Source organism: Silurus aristotelis (genome assembly GCF_946808225.1).
Source record: "Silurus aristotelis genome assembly, chromosome: 1".
NCBI classification, from domain to species: domain Eukaryota; kingdom Metazoa; phylum Chordata; class Actinopteri; order Siluriformes; family Siluridae; genus Silurus; species Silurus aristotelis.
In genome coordinates this window covers 36,137,052-36,155,090 of record NC_139574.1, presented here as the reverse complement: position 1 = coordinate 36,155,090, position 18,039 = coordinate 36,137,052, and the positions used below count along the sequence as shown (strand labels likewise).

Below are 18,039 nucleotides of genomic sequence, written 5' to 3'. Positions count from 1 at the left end.
TTGGATACATTTTAGAGTAGATAATGTGCAGATTGTATAACAGTACAGATTTACTGTCCTCTGAAAATAACATAGAGCCATTACTGTCTAATTAGATGTATATCTACAGTATATATATATATATTATCTGTCTCAAAATGGTCCGATCCAAATAGTCACTAGAAGAGCTGCCATTCAGTCGTCATCCATTATTATGTTTATTAACACCTCTAACGTTCATTTTGACTGTGCCATGAAAAAATTATGAAGCTCAATTTTCGAAACCGATGACCTCCTGTCTCATGTTTACACAGAATGGAGAGGAAAAACACCACGTATCCAGCCACTGCTGTGGGCGTAAACACAGTGCTGAAAGGGCAGAAATACTCATTTTGAAAAGCGACTGGTGATTGGGGGTGGTCTTGGTGGAATAGACTGTCAGCATGTTAACAAGTAACTGGTTTACATTAAAACATTCAGGCAGCACACAATATGGCCAAATGTTGGAGGAAAGCTAACCATCACAACCATATGTGCTTTCTGAGAAGAGTTTACACTCGATCTGGTGTGGAGCATCCACAATAAATGAGTGAAGTCGGGCGCTGATGTTGGACGAGGAGGTGAACAATTTGTTTCATTATCAAAGTGTGTGGTTGAGGTCAGGACTTTGCTCGCTTTGTACATTGCCAAGCTGAGACACTGTAACTTTGTAGCAACATTATGCTACAAAGAAATACCAATACCAGTAAAACATTTAGATGACCACCTGCCTTTGGGACTACAAATCAACGTAAAGTCCAATGTTGTACTGCATTTTTAATCTTGCTCCCAAACAATATCAGATAACGACAGTTTTAGTCTTATATAATAACCCACACTGTACATCCATCAAGTGTTATATTAAAAACAAGTTCTTTAAAAAAAATAAAAATAAAAAAGAAACAAAATCAGTTCGGTTTGATTTGAAGCAACAGATAATTATGGATGCGTTCAGAGTTTTATCCTGACCATAGAAAGAAAACGAAACGTGACCTCAACAATATTATTGCAAATAAATGTTTTTTTTTTGTGCAAATCGTCTGCAGAAACAGTTCAAACGTTTCAGCGATATTGTTGTACGGTTTCATTGATTCAGTCTCATCCCGAGCGCCGATAATACTGGATTTAATAAAGATTTTTTTTTTATGATTTAAATTAAAAGTTTCAACAAAATGGAGGAGAGCCTCTCTTTCTTTTTTTTAAATCGTCCATTTTTACAAAAGGTTCTTAGATGAACCTGAATCATTCATTTCGAGCTTTAGGAAAACCCGCCACCTAGGAACAGGCTGAATGTTTCCCATTGTGTTGGTCCAAGTCCTTTTCTGAAATCATTTCCCCGCAAACTTCGCACTGCATTACATCGGAGTCATCACCTAACCCCGTGCCTGCCCTTTCCACCCCCAAGTCTTTCTCCTCAGTGCTTTTGTCTGTCTTGTGTTCATTTCTCTTCGACGATAGCTTGTCCGGTTTCGAGGAGAATTTGGGTGGTGAAGGAATCGCAGATTTGGGCATTTGATCTTTTTCGGGCTGCTTTTGAACTGCTGAACTGTCACCCATTACTGCTGAAGAAACGGAGTAGGAGGACTGAGGTTGCAGTTTTGCAGCGGCGGGATGATCAGTCACTGTGTTTGTTTTAAACCAGACGTCGCTGCTCTTTATAAGTGAGGGGTCACCGTTTTCCATCCTCGAACCGCTCTGTTTTTCATCACCTGCTTTCATCTCAGAATTGACTGATACTACAGAGATGAGGCTTGGTGTATTTTCCTTTCTTGCATCACCACCACCGTTTTTCTTCAGCATGTTCAGGATTTGTAGGATCTCCAAGTTGGACAAAACGTTCTTTTTCAGCTCGTTCTTTGCGTCCGGCTGCTTCGCGTTCGTGTCCAGCACTTGTCCCGTCTCCTTTTTGATGGTGTATATCGTTGTTACTGAACCAGACGTGCATGGACCCTCTACTACCGTCCATTCTGCTTTTCCACTTTTCAGAGATGTCAGAGGTATTAAAATGTTCGAGCCAGGCACAGGACTAGCTAGGTCTTTAATCAACACTGTTTTGTCCGATTCTTTACTTACAGAACGGTTATTCGAGGCTAATGGAATGTGAATGAGTTGTGGGGCGGAAACACGTTTCTTGGAGACGTCCGAATTGGGGATGCATTTGGGCTTGGATGTAGAGGATACAGGCAGAAGCATCACCAGGGGGACAGGAGTAAGAGGCTCATTATTCAACGTGATTGTGGTCAGAGCTTCGGGAGGTTTGGTTTGGCCGTTTAGTACGGTAGTTGGATGCATGGGCACGAGCTGTGGCACGGATTGAATTTCCTTGGTTTTAGGGATGGTCACAGCTTCCTTCCTCTTCGGATTTGCCTCTTTCTTTTGCTTCTTTGTTGCAATCTGTATATAAAAACATAAAAACTAAAAGGTTACACAAGACTTTGGGGTCGGAAATTAAATGTGTCGGCATTTATTTATTTATTTTTTTAGAATTTCCACTTTACACAAAGTTCTCACTAAGCAGCAGCACCACCAATTACTCAGAAAACCATTTTCTGACGACGAGCACGTTGAGCCTAAAGTTAAATATGGATTCAGCCGAATCTGACTGCAGAAAAACATATGCTATTTCCACGGCAGTTGTGTTTTTTTCTTTCTATAATGAAGTTGTCTAAACAAAATCCTGTCTGGAGTGTGTGTACATTTAAGAGAATAATATAAATATTGTTGTCATAATTATATTAATAACTGAGTGCAATCCCTCATAATAATATGTAAATAACAGGGTTTGGTGTCAACATGCGACTAGTGAACATGCAATTTCATTCAATTTGGATTTTTTTATTTCAATCTATTGTTTTTAGGAAATTGATATAAAATGGATGAATACTCATTCAAATCCAACACATTTTTAAAAAGCACAAAGAAAAAGAAAAAAAAAAACTGGACGCCAAGGGTTTTGACACGATTTCCCAAATCTCCACCATGCTGTGCTACTTATACTACATGATTTTTATTTCTTTCAGCCCGTGCTTTTGTAGATGTAGCAGTTTGCATACTGAGCAAGCAGCAGAAGATTCTACAAGCACACCTGATCCTCAAATCCTGCTTGTTAATGCATATAATCAGGAGAGCTGTCTATTGTGTAAACAATCTGCACTATTACATACAAAAAACAAGATAAAGGATCAAAAGTTGGTTAAAAAAAAAAAGAAGAAAAAAAAAAAGGACAGCACGACTCATCTGTTGAACAAAGAGCTATAATGAGAAAGTGAAAAGATGTGTGATGTAAAAATCTTGACCTGGTATTGACCTATACCTGTGTGATTGTATGTATTGTGCTGCTGCATGATTAGCTCGACAAAAAAATTTTTTTTTTAATTAATATTCCTTAAAATATTACATTGTCTATCAAATAAAAAAAAGATAGATTATTTACATGCAGAACATAAAATCAATTAAATATATAAATCACACACACACACGTATTAGGGGTGTAACAAATACAAAGATTTTCAACTATTTCTTTTTTGCGCATGCATGAAAACGATAAAAAGTCTATAGCGCTAGCGTTAGCTGCTAACTCTACCGCTATGGATTCTTCAGCGTTTTACCTCCAGTCAAGAATTTCTCTTCTAAAATAAGAAAATCCTGACAATTCCAAATATCGAGGGAATGAAGACATTTGTTAAAGTATGCTGAAATACGTTGAAAAACAGTTAAGTAGATCAAATCTTTAGAAACTTAAATACTACACACACACAAACACACTCTCACACATCTGTATTACCTGAATGGGGTCTAACAAATGTAAACTATTACATTTTTCCATTTATTTAATTTGAGCTAATTTAGTTGATTACTCAGTTTGAATCATATATTAAAAAGTGTATTGTGTTCGTTTGGATTATTCTATTTTAGTTTTTATAGAATCTTATAAAATATTAATTTGGATATTATTTAACCAAGCAGGCAGTTTTGTGTTTTGCATTTTCTCCCCCTAATTGTACCGAAATTGAACCGTACCGTGACTTAAAAGCCGAGGTGCGTACCGAACCGTATGGATAGCTAGATAGATATTTGCATCAGTAAATAAAATTAATTTATTTCTTTATAATTATTAGTAGATGTACTATACTTCTATTATGTCGAAAGCAACTGATAATTTGTGATCAATATTTTATCTGTTGACTGATTTCCCCACGTTAAAGCGTTTCCCGAGCTTTTCCTCTCAGCACCGATGCGGCTATGTGAACATGACGGTCAACACTACGGAGACCGAGGCGTGTCCTGAGAGTCACATAGAATACAGATTAACATGGCAGAGGTAGAGCTGCATCTTCCTGCACACAGAGCAGGAAAAGACCGTCTTGGTTTATTTCTATTTAGAAGTCAGAAGGCACTTTAGTATGTTTATCATTTGCTGTCTGTCTGAATCAAAGAAATGAAAGTCAACTGTACCATACTGAATTGCGAAGCGTCCTATTTTTTACATTGAATCGTATCGCATCGCACTGACTCGCATCGTGTTGAATCAAATCGGATCACACTGCGTCGTAATTGTGGTGAATTGTATCGCATCGGCAGCTGCTTTAAATGTATCTATAATGTATCGTTAAATCGATATTTAAAAATGTTATAGAAGGAAAACCATAATAATTGTAAATACCTCTGCTGGATTCACAAGCCCACAGGTTTTCAGGTGACTGTCGTAAGCCTGTTGATGACAGAAGCCCTGACCGCACTCTTGACAGAGACACGGCCGATTAGCCGCATGACCCCCCATGTGCGACATGAGCATAATTGACGAGCGGAAACCCATTCCACACTCCGAGCACCTCATGACCCTCTGATGCGTCCCCGCATGCTTCTTCAGTTCCTCTGAACTGTCGAAGACCTGCCCACACTCCATACAGCGGATGTCATTCGTCTTTGTGTTGAGCGCCGTCTGGTGGCCCCAGCAACCGGTGTCCTTCTTGTGCTTCAGGAAGTCCTCTTTGCTCTTAAAGATGCCGAGACATGCCACACATTGCAACTGTTCCGGTTTACACTCGTGCTTCATGTACTGGGACGATAAGCGGAAATGGCGTTTGCAGCGTATGCAGGTGTAGGGCAGAAGGCCGAGGTGATGAAAGCTGTGGCGCAGGAGGACGGCTTTAGTAGAGAACGCCAGTCCGCAGTCGGTGCAAACGAAGACGCCTTTTTTGTGCCGCTTGAGGTGGTAGAGCATTGAGCTGCGGTGGTGAAAGCTGCGTTCGCATTTCGGGCATGGGTAGCGCTTTGCGGGCCGCTTGTGCGTTTGCACGTGCTTCTTGCACTCTGCCATGCCGGTAAAAATGCGCTTGCAAAGATCGCACTGAAAGAACTTGTCCTCGAAGTGGTTCGTGTCCAGATGATTCTGCAGCTCCTCTTGGTTTGGGAACTTGGACGTGCAAATGATGCACTGGTTGGCCGAGGCTTGTGAGTGCGAGCGCAGGTGCTTACGGTAGTTCGTTTGATGGCAGAACCGCTTGCCGCATTCAGCACATTGGTAGAGACGCACGCCGTTGTGTACATGCAAATGCTCATGTAGGAGAAATGTTGTGGAAAATGTGAGGCTGCACACCTGGCAACGGTGCTCGTCTGAACCATTTGTGTCTGCAAAAACATAATAACAAACGTGTCAATTTTTCCATTTCAGAGGATGTGCAGTAATGTTTGGCTCTAAGCTCATTAAAAGAAATCGATCTCTTTAGACGGTAATGGCACCTAAACACGATGTTCCAGGACTTGCATTCTCTGCTCCCCATATCTAAAACCTGGTCCAAACCACTTCTAAATAAATGCTGTAGATAAACTAATGCTCAGCTTCTGTGCAGTTCTGATATAGAAGGGGAGTTTTTGTGAAACATCAATTTCATTAAGGTCAGCGTCTTTTTTTTTTTTGGGTGGTTTTTGACACAGACTTGACACAGACTCTTGTGTTCAGATTTCGGTTAAAATCTCATTCTTTCATCTCAGAAACATCACAAGACTCCGCCCCAAGTTTCGGTTTCTGAAAAATGGAACAATTCTTTTGTTTTTTTTCCACACATCGATTACTTTAATGCTTTGTTTGTCAGGGTTTTGAAATCTACATCAAACAAATTACAGTGTGTCTAAAATTCAGCTGCTAGAATTCTGAATAAGACCAGGTCTGGTAAACAGATTTCTCCAGTTTTGGAGTCATTGCTTTGGCTTCCTGTCAGATTCCGGATTGATTTAAAAATTCTGACCTATGAAGCCCCACATGGTACGGCACCTCATCTTTTAACTGCATACACTCCCAATCTCCATTTTACTGATTCGGGTCTTTTAGTTGTTCCCACCACCCGTTTATGCTTTATGGGTGATCAGCTTTTCCCTCACACGCACCAAAGCTGTGGAATTCTCTCCCTACTGAGATCAGACAGGCCGAGTCTTTTACTGTTTTTAAATCTGCTCTTAAAACTCGCTTTTTCAGGACAGCTTTTATGTGATCTTTTTATTTTGTGATGTTTATTTACTTCTTTTACTTTTCTCGTTATTATTTTTCTTATAATTTTTTTATGCTTGGAAAGTGCTTTGAGATGCTACTTTAAGAGGGGCTATAAATTTTTTTATTATTATTATTAACAATGTCCAGCTTCAATTAAGTATATTAAAATGCATTTTAAAAAATTCCAGTTTCAAGCAGAAAATGTGTACATTTATATCATATTGTTAATCAATATCACATGAAAAGTGCATATTGATTTAATACAACAGTCCAATAAACAATGAGTTCATATTAAGAGACTTATGATTTAGACACCACACTGCCTTATTTTGCTCTATTTTACAGACAAAAATTTGTCCAAACAAAGTTTTTTTGAGCAACATGAAGAATATCAAACATTGTAGGAGTCAGCCGTCCACGGTAGTCCTTAAGGTACCAGCACAATATCACACTTGGCACAATGTCGTCTAATTACCCCGATTTATAAAATCCCCCCCAAAAATTGAGATATACATTTTGTCACAATGTTAAGCAACTTGTCAAAGTTACAATGCAGCTACTGCCATGGACCCAAGTTATTTATTCGTTGCTTCCTACATTGGAGTGGGACGTACTGATAGGCAGACAGCCGTCCAGACAGACAGACGCACAGACAGACAGACAGACAGACAGACAGACACACAGATGTTCAGACAGACAGACGTACAGAAAAACAGACATACAGAAAAACAGACACAAAGATGTACAGAAAGACAGACAGACGTACAGAAAGACAGACAGACGTACAGACGTACAGAAAGACAGACAGACAGACATACAGAAAAACAGACATACAGAAAAACAGACACACAGATGTACAGAAAGACAGACATACAGACACAGATGTACAGAAAAACAGACACACAGATGTACAGAAAGACAGACATACAGACACAGATGTACAGAAAAACAGACACACAGATGTACAGAAAAACAGACACACAGATGTACAGAAAAACAGACACACAGATGTACAGAAAGACAGACATAAAGACAGCAGTACAGGCTTACAGTTGTACAGACAGACACAAAGATGTAGAGAAAGAAAGACAGACAGACGGACAGAGACACACAGATGTACAGAAAGACAGACATACAGACAGCAGTACAGACAGACAGATGTACAGAAAGACAGACACACAGATGTACAGAAAGACAGACACACAGATGTACAGAAAGACAGACATACAGACTGGTGTTGATCCTTTTTTCTGAAACAGCATGCTCCATCATGCTTTATTTTTTTCATATCCGAATCAGGGATTCAACCTTCTGATAAAAGAACTTCTTCCAATTTCAGAAGCACTCATATCAAGGCTGTCAGTATCCACACCTTATATATTTATCAATATTTCAGTGTAATAGATTCTGTGTCTCTGCAAAACAAAATATCTGTCCACCAGGTCAATTCTTACACTCACTCACCTGAAGACAACTCGTCATCGCAGTCCTCGTCTTCAGTCAAGACGTCATCGTAATCATCTGCTTCTTCGTCGCCATCTTCCTCCTCCTCGTCCTCATCTTCCTCCTCCACGTTTTCTTCTTCGTCCCCTGAAACCACAACGTCGATCTGAGCTCCTTCGTCCACGAACTCGTCTTGTTTTCCTTGATCTTCGTCCATTTTTTTTTTCTTCTCCTTTATTAGTGGCTCATCCGCCATCTCATCATGCCACGGATGCTGCCTTTTTTCTCCCACATGCCCACTTTGTTCTTCGCAATCAGTGAAAGTCTTGGTGTCATCAGTCTCTGTGGGATCTACAGGAACTAAAGTGCTATTAACCGGAGAGCCATGATCACTGGGAAAGGGGTTTAAAGAGACAACAGATCCGAGATCTGGCTCTGTTTCCTCATCCCCAAGGGTTTCCACCCGCCTTGGACACGACCATGATGTTGCCCTGAAAGTTGATAATGATGAGGTTGTTGATGGTGATGATGATGATGATGATGATGAACCATATTCCAGGTCTGACGTCTGCTGTGTCTCTTTCTGCTTCAAAACCTGAAAATCCCAGCTAGAAAAGCCCAACTCTGTTAGCTGGATGTCTATAGTCAGCTCTGAAGACATGTCTACCTGTTATGGAAGAGATCAAACATGACATCAGGAGACCATAAGCTTACACCATGAATTTTACATGCATCGCGGAAGTGAGTCAAGAACGTGCTGCTTTACCCTGTGCACCAAAACAGCCCGGGCTTGTTCACAGCAGCTAGCTAATCCTGCTAGCTATCCAGCACGCCGCTTTATTTCAGATTTCCACTTTCACAGACGGTTCATGCACAAGCTGTCCGACATTTATTTTTTCCACAATGTGCCCAATTATTTCCCAATACGCCAAAAACATATTTTACAATGTAAAATGTGAGGTATTTGTATATACTCGCTGTTCTTGTTGTTCTTCTTCGCTGTCGTCATCTGCTTCTTCGGTGGTGTTTATTTTTGGCGGTCGGTGGAGCAGGGTAACGTGTAACACCGCCATCTAATGGCCTGGAGGAACGAGAGGGCAGAAATATACATACACACAATATTACACAATCTTCAGGTTATTAAAAATGTGCCATTTGCGATCTGTTGCTGTAAACATTTAATATGTTGTACAGACAGCTGTGAATGCCAGGGAAGCCAACCATCATCAGGGGGAGAAATCAATCCAAATCTATCAGAGATGTTGGTGTAATTCAATCTTTAATAGAAAGAACACACCAGGGAGTTCAGAAATTTCATATGTATATGTATATGTATATGAAGATGTATATGAAGATGTATATGTATATAAAGATGTATATGTAGATGTATATGAAGATGTATATGTAGATGTATATGTATATGAAGATGTATATGTATATGTATATGAATATGAAGATGTATATGTATATGTATATGAAGATGTATATGTATATGTATATGTATATGAAGATGTATATGTATATGTATATGAATATGAAGATGTATATGTATATGTATATGAAGATGTATATGTATATGAAGATGTATATGTATATGAAGATGTATATGAAGATGTATATGTATATGTATATGAAGATGTATATGAAGATGTATATGTATATGAAGATGTATATGTATAAGTATATGTATATGTATATGAAGATGTATTTCCCTGGTAAAGGTGAAAATGACTATATGTTTTGGGACTTTTCCAGCCACATAAATGTCTTCCACAAACAGTTACTACAACGTCGGAGGCACACAATTGTACAGAATGTCTTTGGACGCGGTAGCATTAAATTATCCCTCATGCTTTACATGGGTTGAAGTGAAAGTCTTTTAAAACCGTTTTCAGATGAGTGGAGGTTATTATACATTATGTGATCTGATGGTATACAAACTTATGACGTTTCCATCAGAGATCCAGTGTCTAAAGCACTAAACTATTGTTAGAGCAAAGGTCCAGATTAATGGTTTTATTGGCTTATATGGATGTTCATCTGCGGTCCACATACTACTTTTCGCCATATAGTTTATTTTAAACATGGTTACTGTTACAACCCTTTTGCTTTTGTTATTTCTCTGTGCTCGGGTTTTCTGCGTCACGTGCAGGAAACGTCATCCGATTGGCTCCAGCAGGCTGATTGCTGCTGTCTCCTGATTGGTGCGCCACACTATAAAAGCCACGTCATCACTTCCAACAAAGAAGGACTTTCTGTTTTTATTTTTTATTTTTTGGCGGTGTGGTGGTTGGGCGAGGAGCTCAGAACTTGTGCTAGATTTTGGGATGAAGAATTATTATTATTATTATTTTTTTTTGAGATTGTGAATGTTTGATTGAAAGTTGTATCCTCAATTTAAACCTTTTATTTACACAGGACTTGTTACTTTTAAAAATTTTTAATATATTTTTGTAGTATTTATTGCATGTTATTGCTTAAGTTTGTAAATAATGTTGAAATGTTTACATTTGCCATTGGGATGAATAAAGTATCTTCTCTGTCTAAACAATGTAAAGCCTGTAAATGCTAAAATTGGGAGTAAAGAGTTTCAATTTCCTAAAAAAAAAACACCACTTCCCCACTCTGTTTTGGGTTCAATAGGTTGGGTGGTGAATTGATTTGGTTTGGGGAAAGTTGGTGGTTAAACCTTTTTTTAAATGTTTTTATTTTGGTCTTGTAGACTCCTGAATTAATTCTCCAATAAAGGAGTTGTTAGTTTTCCTGTCCACACAAATCCTTTCATGGTGTCTTCTCTAGACGGTGTAACATTTGTGTAACATGTCCGGGATGTGCGACATTTATTTTAAACATGTTTATTTATTTGACCTGTTCTTTATAAATTTGTATCAAAGTGTAAACTGGATAGATTTATGATGGTGCCCACATAGGAGCTCTTGTGAAGGAACAAATGTAAAGACGTGTGAATTGCTTCTTATTTAATCTTTATTATTTTAATTTTTTTAAGGCGCTAAAAATGGGAATTTTCGCAACATTGCACTCGGAGCTTGTAAAGCAGCAGATCTCACCTGTTGGCACAGGTGATACTGGACCCCGTTAATCTTCACTAGAAAACCAATCTTTGGCAATCCGGTTAAAAGAACTGAAGCTGAACCGACACCGCTACAGTACCAGTGTCTCCTGCTGCATGTTCAGGCCTCCACCTGCTCCTGTGTTACGGTAAATGCTCGTGTGCGCTAAACGCGTCCCTACAGCCTTGTCTACGTTGCGGGTAAATACCGACACTAATTTTGATTAGCAGACAAATTTCGTTAATTCCCACAAATATTTGGCGTTTATTGTTTTAGTGCAAACTCGTTGGTAAAGTACAAATGCGCAAAGTTTGGATTATGCTTCTGTTGAAGCGGCCGTGTTAAGAGTTTACAACAGAAGTTTAGAAAGCATGTGCAAAACAAACATTTGTTATGAAAGGTGGTGTGTTGCATAGCAGTCATAACTTGTGAGCAACAAAGAGTTCTTTAGTAGAAGAATTTTAAGCATTGCATTTCTGAGAAGTTTATTATAATGAACAACGTTTCTGAACTGCGGTCAAGCCAGCCGCACTTTGTTTTTATTTGCGCGTCTAATCATGCACTTACGGTATGGGTGCTGGAAGCTCTGTGTATGTGTGTGTGTGTGTGTGTGTGTGTGTGTGTGTGTGTGTGTATATACATATGTACATATGTATGTATGTGTATGTTTGTGTGTGTGTATATATGTGTGTATGTTTATACATATGTATGTGTATATGTATATGTATGTATATGTGTATGTATGACGACCGTATTCAAACACTTTGAAATTATAAAGGCAAAATCACCTAAAACATCAGTGAATTTGAATCATGTTCTATTTAAACACTAGTTAAACAGATCACTTTAAAGGTTTGCTCCTTTATTTAAATAATTTTGAGTTTTTAAATTAAATAGTGATAGACTGGGACACTTTTAATAAGACGTCTTTGAAAGTAAAAAGGTTTGTGTTTGCATAGAAGACATGATTGAAGGTGCGCTTATGTTTGAAGTGATTTTTTGCCTTTCCTTTTCACAAACTGTACAGTAAAATAATGTGAAAATGAATACAGTAATAGTCCGGGATGCTCTAAATAAGAATTATTTGAATACATGAGCAAGCCTATAAAGGAATGTTTTGAGCAATTTATAGCAATTTATATGGCAATTCAAATGCACTGAAGTTTATTTCTCAAATTGTACAGTAGAAGGGCAGTAGGGTCACTATAAAAATCCACTAAATAAATTAACAAGCACGGAAGGTAATATAAAGGTGATTTTTGCCTTTAAATTTTACTGTATTGACTCAAATTATAGAGTAAGATGTTTGAAGTGAGTGCGTGCGCATGAATACATGCATACATATATATACATATACACACTGAACAAAATTATAAACGCCCCCATTTTTCATAAGCTGAACTCAAAGATCTAAGACTTTTTCTATGTACACTTCTTCTTCTTCTTCTTCTTTCGGCTGCTCCCATTAGGGGTCGCCACAGCGGATCATCCGTCTCCATACCACCCTGTCCTCTACATCTGCCTCTTTCACACCAACTACCTGCATGTCTTCCCTCACCACATCCATGAACCTCCTCCTTGGCCTTCCTCTTTTCCTCCTACCTGGTGGCTCCATCTTCAGCATTTTTCTACCAATATAATTCATGTCCCTTCTCTGCACATGTCCAAACCATCTCAATCTCGCCTCCCTCACCTTGTCACCAAAACATCCTACATGTGCTGTCCCTCTAATAAACTCATTTCTAATCTTGTCCATCCTCGTCACTCCCAACGAAAACCTTAACATTTTCAGCTCTGCTACCTCCAGCTCCACCTCCTGTCTTTTACTCAATGCCACTGTCTCTAATCCATACAACATCGCAGGTCTCACCACAGTCCTATAAACTTTCCCTTTCATTCTTGCAGATACCCTACTATCACAAATCACTCCTGTCACTCTTCTCCACCCACTCCACCCTGCCTGCACTCTTTTCTTTACTTCTCTAACACACTCTCCATTACTTTGCACTGTTGACCCCAGGTACCTGAACTCCTCCACCTTCTCCACCTCTTCTCCCTGCAACCGCATCACTCCACTGCCCTCCCTCTCATTCACACACATGTACTCTGTCTTACTCCTACTGACTTTCATTCCCCTTCTCTCCAGCGCGTATCTCCACCTCTCCAGGCTCTTCTCAACCTGCTCTCTACTCTCACCACAAATCACAATATCATCTGCAAACATCATAGTCCAGGGAGACTCCTGTCTGACCTCGTCCGTCAACCTGTCCATCACCACTGCAAACAGGAAAGGGCTCAGGGCCGATCCTTGATGCAGTCCAACCTTCACCCTGAACCAGTCTGTCGTACCTACTGCACACTTCACTGCCGTCACACTGTCCTCATACATGTCCTGCACCACCCTCACATACTTCTCTGACACACCTGACTTCCTCATACAATACCACAACTCCTCTCTCGGTACCCTGTCGTACGCTTTCTCTAAATCCACAAATACACAATGCAGCTCCTTCTGTCCTTCTCTATACTTCTCCATCAACATCCTCAAAGCAAATAAGGCATCTGTGGTGCTCTTCCTCGGCATGAAACCATACTGTTGCTCACAGATGGTCACCTCTTCTCTCAGCCTGGCTTCCACTACTCTTTCCCATAACTTCATGGTGTGACTGATCAACTTAATTCCCCTGTAGTTACTGCAGGTCTGCACATCTCCCTTATGCTTAAAGATCGGTACCAGCACACTCCTTCTCCATTCCTCAGGCATCCTCTCCCCTTCCAGAATTCTGTTAAACAATCTGGTTAAAAACTCCACTGCCATCTCTCCTAAACATCTCCACGCTTCTACCGGTATGTCATCTGGTCCAACCGACTTTCCATTCTTCATCCTCTTAATCGCTGCTCTTACTTCCTCCTTACTAATCCTATCTACATCCTGCTTCACCAACTCCACATCCTCCAATCTTCTCTCTCTCTGATTTTCCTCATTCATCAGCTGCTCAAAATACTCCCTCCATCTTCTCAACACACTCTCCTCACTAGTCAACACATTTCCCTCTCCATCCTTTATTGCTCTAACTTGCAGTACATCCTTCCCAGCTCGGTCCCTCTGCCTGGCCAATCGGTATAAATCCTTTTCTCCTTCCTTAGTGTCCAACCTCTTATACAGCTCCTCATATGCCTTTTCCTTGGCTTTCGCCACATCCCTTTTTACCTGCTGCCGCATCTCCTTGTACTCCTGCCTACTTTTCTCATCACTCTGTCGATCCCACTTCTGTTTTGCCAACCTCTTTCCCTTAATGCTCTCCTGCACTTCCTCATTCCACCACCACGTCTCCTTGTCTTGCTTTCTATTTCCAGATGTCACACCAAGTACTTTTCTAGCTGCCTTCCTCATCACTCCTGCAGTAGTTGCCCAATCATCCGGCACCTCTTCACCACCACCAAGCCCCTGTCTGACCTCTTCCCTGAACCTCACACCACACTCTTCATCCTTCAGTTTCCACCATCTTATTCTTCTTTCAATCCTTACTTTCCTCCTCTTCTTCTTCGCCTCCAAAACCATCCTACAGACCACCATCCGATGCTGTCTAGCTACACTGTCCCCCGCCAACACCTTACAGTCTACAATCTCCTTCAGGTTGCATCTCCTACACAGAACATAATCCACCTGTGTGCACCTTCCTCCACTCTTATACGTCACCCTATGATCCTCCTTCTTCTTAAAATACGTGTTCACCACTGCCATTTCCATCCTTTTTGCAAAATCTACCACCATCTGCCCTTCCACATTCCTCTCCTTAAAACCATACCTACCCATCACCTCCTCATCACCTCTGTTCCCTTCACCTACATGCCCATTAAAGTCTGCCCCAATCACCAATCGTTCTTTCCTAGGTACACCATCTACCACTTCATCTAATTCACTCCAGAATCTTTCCTTCTCCTCCATCTCACAGCCAACTTGTGGAGCATAGGCACTGATGACATTTATCATCATCCCTTCAACCTCCACCTTCACGATCATCACCCTATCAGAAACTCTCTTCACCTCCACTACACTCTTACTGTACTCTTCCTTCAGAATCACCCCTACACCATTTCTCTTTCCATCCACACCATGATAAAACAGTTTAAATCCACCTCCAATGTTCCTGGCCTTACTCCCTTTCCACTTGGTCTCCTGAACACACAGCATATCTACCTTTCTCCTCTCCATCATATCAGCTATCTCTCTCCCTTTACCCGTCATAGTACCAACATTTAAAGTACCAACCCGAACCTCTACTCTCCTACACTGCTCCTTTTCCTGCCGTCTCTGTAGATGTCTTCCTCCTCTCCTTCTCCTCCTTCGGCCAAACAGTAGCCCAATTTCCACCGGTACCCTGTCGGCTAACGATACCTGTGGCGGTCGTTGTTAACCCGGGCCTCGACCGATCCGGTATGAAATTCTCATTTGTGATCCGCATATTTGATTTGGCACATGTTTTACGCTGGATGCCCTTCCTAACGCAACCCTCCCCATTTACCCGGGCTTGGGACCGGCACTAAGAGTGCACTGGCTTGTGCCCCCCTAATGGCTGGGTTACTTTTTCTATGTACACAAAAGGCCTATTTCTCTCAAATATTGTTCACAAATCTGTCTAAATCTGTGTTAGTGAGCACTTCTTCTTTGCTGAGAGAATCCATCCACCTCACGTGTGGCAGATTAAGATGCTGATTAAACAGGTGTGCTTTAGGCTGGCCACAATAAAAGACCACTCTAAAATGTGCAGTTTTACTGTACTGGGGGGGTCCAAAAACCTGTCATTATCTGATGTGACCACCATTTGCATCTTCTTCACATAGAGTTGATAAGGTTGTTTGTGGCCTGTGGATTCTGTGGATTCCATAGACCATTAAGGAAAACGCTTGATGGCGTAACGTGATAAGACAGTTTTTCTGTTTTTTTTTCCTTGTTTTTTATATATATATATATATATATATATATATATATATATATATATATATATATATATATATATATATATATATATATATATATATATATATATATATACAAAGACACAAGCCGGTAAACGCAATAGTAAAGCATATTGTGTAGCGGTCACCACAGCGGATCATCCGTCTCCATACCCCCCTGTCCTCTACATCGGCCTCTTTTACACCAACTACCTGCATGTCTTCCCTCAGCACATCCTCCTTGGGCTTCCTCTTTTCCTCCTAGAGTATTCAAAAATATTCAGAGCCTAAGCCTGACGTGTGTAATTCAATAATGAGTTTGGATCCTCCAGATGTTGGATACCACTGTTGAGGCTTGAGTCTTAAACTCAAGTTTTTTGATTTTCCTTTTGCAAATGTTTAATTTTTTTAAATGGTGTTTATTGGTGCGTTAACAGAGTCTTGAGGACTGAAAGCATGGCTGTGGTGTGGTATTTTAGGTAGTTGCTCCAAAGTTCTACTGGGAGAAACCTACAATAACCTTTTGAAGCGCTTTTTGTTTAAGCTTTACCATGCTTGTCAAGCAGGTGATTTCACCAGCATATGAATAAACAGCTTAAGAAACTTGTAATTGTAACTTTTCTCTGGCCACTCGTATTTATTAACTTTGTTGTGCTCTGCTGCTAGGTTTCCCGAAGCCGTCCCACTACGTCGTTTGGTCCGCCGAAGTTCATTCGGTCTGATCTGGGATCTAATTTCATGTCGAGAGTATTCTGTAAAATAACATGGGAGCTGAACATAACACATCGCAGATCTAGTGCTCATCTTCCTCAGTCGCAAGGTGTCCTTGAATGGTTTCATCAGACGCTCAAGACCATGATCAGAATTTACTGCCGCCAACTTAAGTGAGACTGGGATGAAAAGATCCCATTTATTTTTGTTTTCTGTACAAGTGCAAGAATCTCTTTCAGAATTCAGTTCAGCTGAATTAGTCTTTGGGCATTTTCCTTTTGGACCATTAAAGGTTTCACATAAACTTTCACATTTGTCTAAATCATCCCAAAGAGAACTTGGACAAGTATTCCTTGCTTTTCTCAGATATTTCTATGGTGACGCATGTGCTGAAGCATGGCATTGATGGTGGTTATGGTCCTCTTAAGCAAAATGCTTATCGTGAAAATCCTGTCAAGTGTGAAATAAACAGAAACCCAGTACCTAATTGAATATGGTTTGGCTGGGCTAAGCTGTAGTCCATGGTGTTTCCTATGTATGTTAGTTCTAAAACCTGATGGAACTTCTGGTAATCAGTGCCAAAACACGGTCAATTAACTAAATCAGATTCCCAAAATAAAAGATTGTATTGACCGTATTGTTTGTGACCAAGTTGGACTTGCTTAAGGGATATTGGCAGGTGCAGCTTACTGAGGCTGCTTTTGAGATCTGGTGTGGTCACAGCGATCTGCTGTAGTGTGACCCCTAGTGGGAGCAGCCAAAAGAAGAGGAGATCTAACATGCAACAGTCACCTACTTGGGTATAGACGTTGGTCATGGTACAGTCCGCCCTTTAAATGCTAAAGTTCAGACGATTGTTGTTTTCTATGCCTAAGTCTGAGATCTTGGACGTTTCCTTGAAAGGGCTAGTTACTACAGAATTTTTGTAAAACCTCTTAAAGATGAGCTTTATAAAGCTGTCATTCAAGTGGAACTCTAAATGTCAACTTGCCTTTGAATCTTTGAAAAATTGTTGTGTGCTGCTCCCGACTCCACAAGACCTTTAAAAATTCGAAGTGGATGCCAGTGGTGTCCTGCTGCAAGATGATGACCAAGGAATCGACCATCCTGAATGTCTTATTTCTTCTCTTTTCTATTCTTTTAAATCAATAAATTTCTGTTAGCTCTACAACATTTTGAAGTTTGTTTGATCTACCTCCCGGCCTGTTGATATATACGCTGATCATAACCCACTTATTTTTCTCCAGCATAGGTGTAACAAAAAAACAGCGTCTGACACTTTGGGCACTCTTTGACAGCTTTGATTTGTGAATCGTGTACAAAAAAAGGTATCTGTTATCGATTTTG

At 40.2% G+C, this 18,039-nt stretch overlaps 1 protein-coding gene across 2 annotated transcripts; it reads right to left on the bottom strand.

The window, feature by feature from the left end:
- Positions 1 to 1,207: 1,207 nt before the first annotated feature.
- Positions 1,208 to 17,988, bottom strand: LOC310723481 (uncharacterized protein). Of its 2 annotated transcripts, XM_083536581.1 has the most exons (5): positions 17,684 to 17,988; positions 8,926 to 9,024; positions 7,973 to 8,618; positions 4,682 to 5,649; positions 1,208 to 2,412 (listed from the first exon to the last, which is right to left on the bottom strand). In XM_083536581.1, the coding sequence occupies exons 2-5, from the start codon at positions 9,022 to 9,024 to the stop codon at positions 1,294 to 1,296; spliced, it is 2,832 nt and encodes a 943-aa protein (XP_083392707.1). In that variant the 5' UTR covers positions 17,684 to 17,988; the 3' UTR covers positions 1,208 to 1,293. The 2 variants fall into 2 exon arrangements, with proteins under 2 accessions (XP_083392707.1, XP_083392708.1); XM_083536582.1 differs by lacking the exon at positions 17,684 to 17,988 and having other exon boundaries at positions 8,718 to 9,014.
- Positions 17,989 to 18,039: the final 51 nt, after the last annotated feature.

Excerpts from the sequence above, each read along its gene's own strand:
- LOC310723481 (XM_083536581.1), bottom strand. The coding sequence starts at position 9,024 with ATGGCGGTGTTACACGTTACCCTGCTCCACCGACCGCCAAAAATAAAC. Across the intron at positions 5,650-7,972 it reads CGATGACGAGTTGTCTTCAG|ACACAAATGGTTCAGACGAG; the intron begins GTGAGTGAGTGT and ends ATGTTTTTGCAG. Across the intron at positions 2,413-4,681 it reads GGCTTGTGAATCCAGCAGAG|ATTGCAACAAAGAAGCAAAA; the intron begins GTATTTACAATT and ends TTTTATATACAG.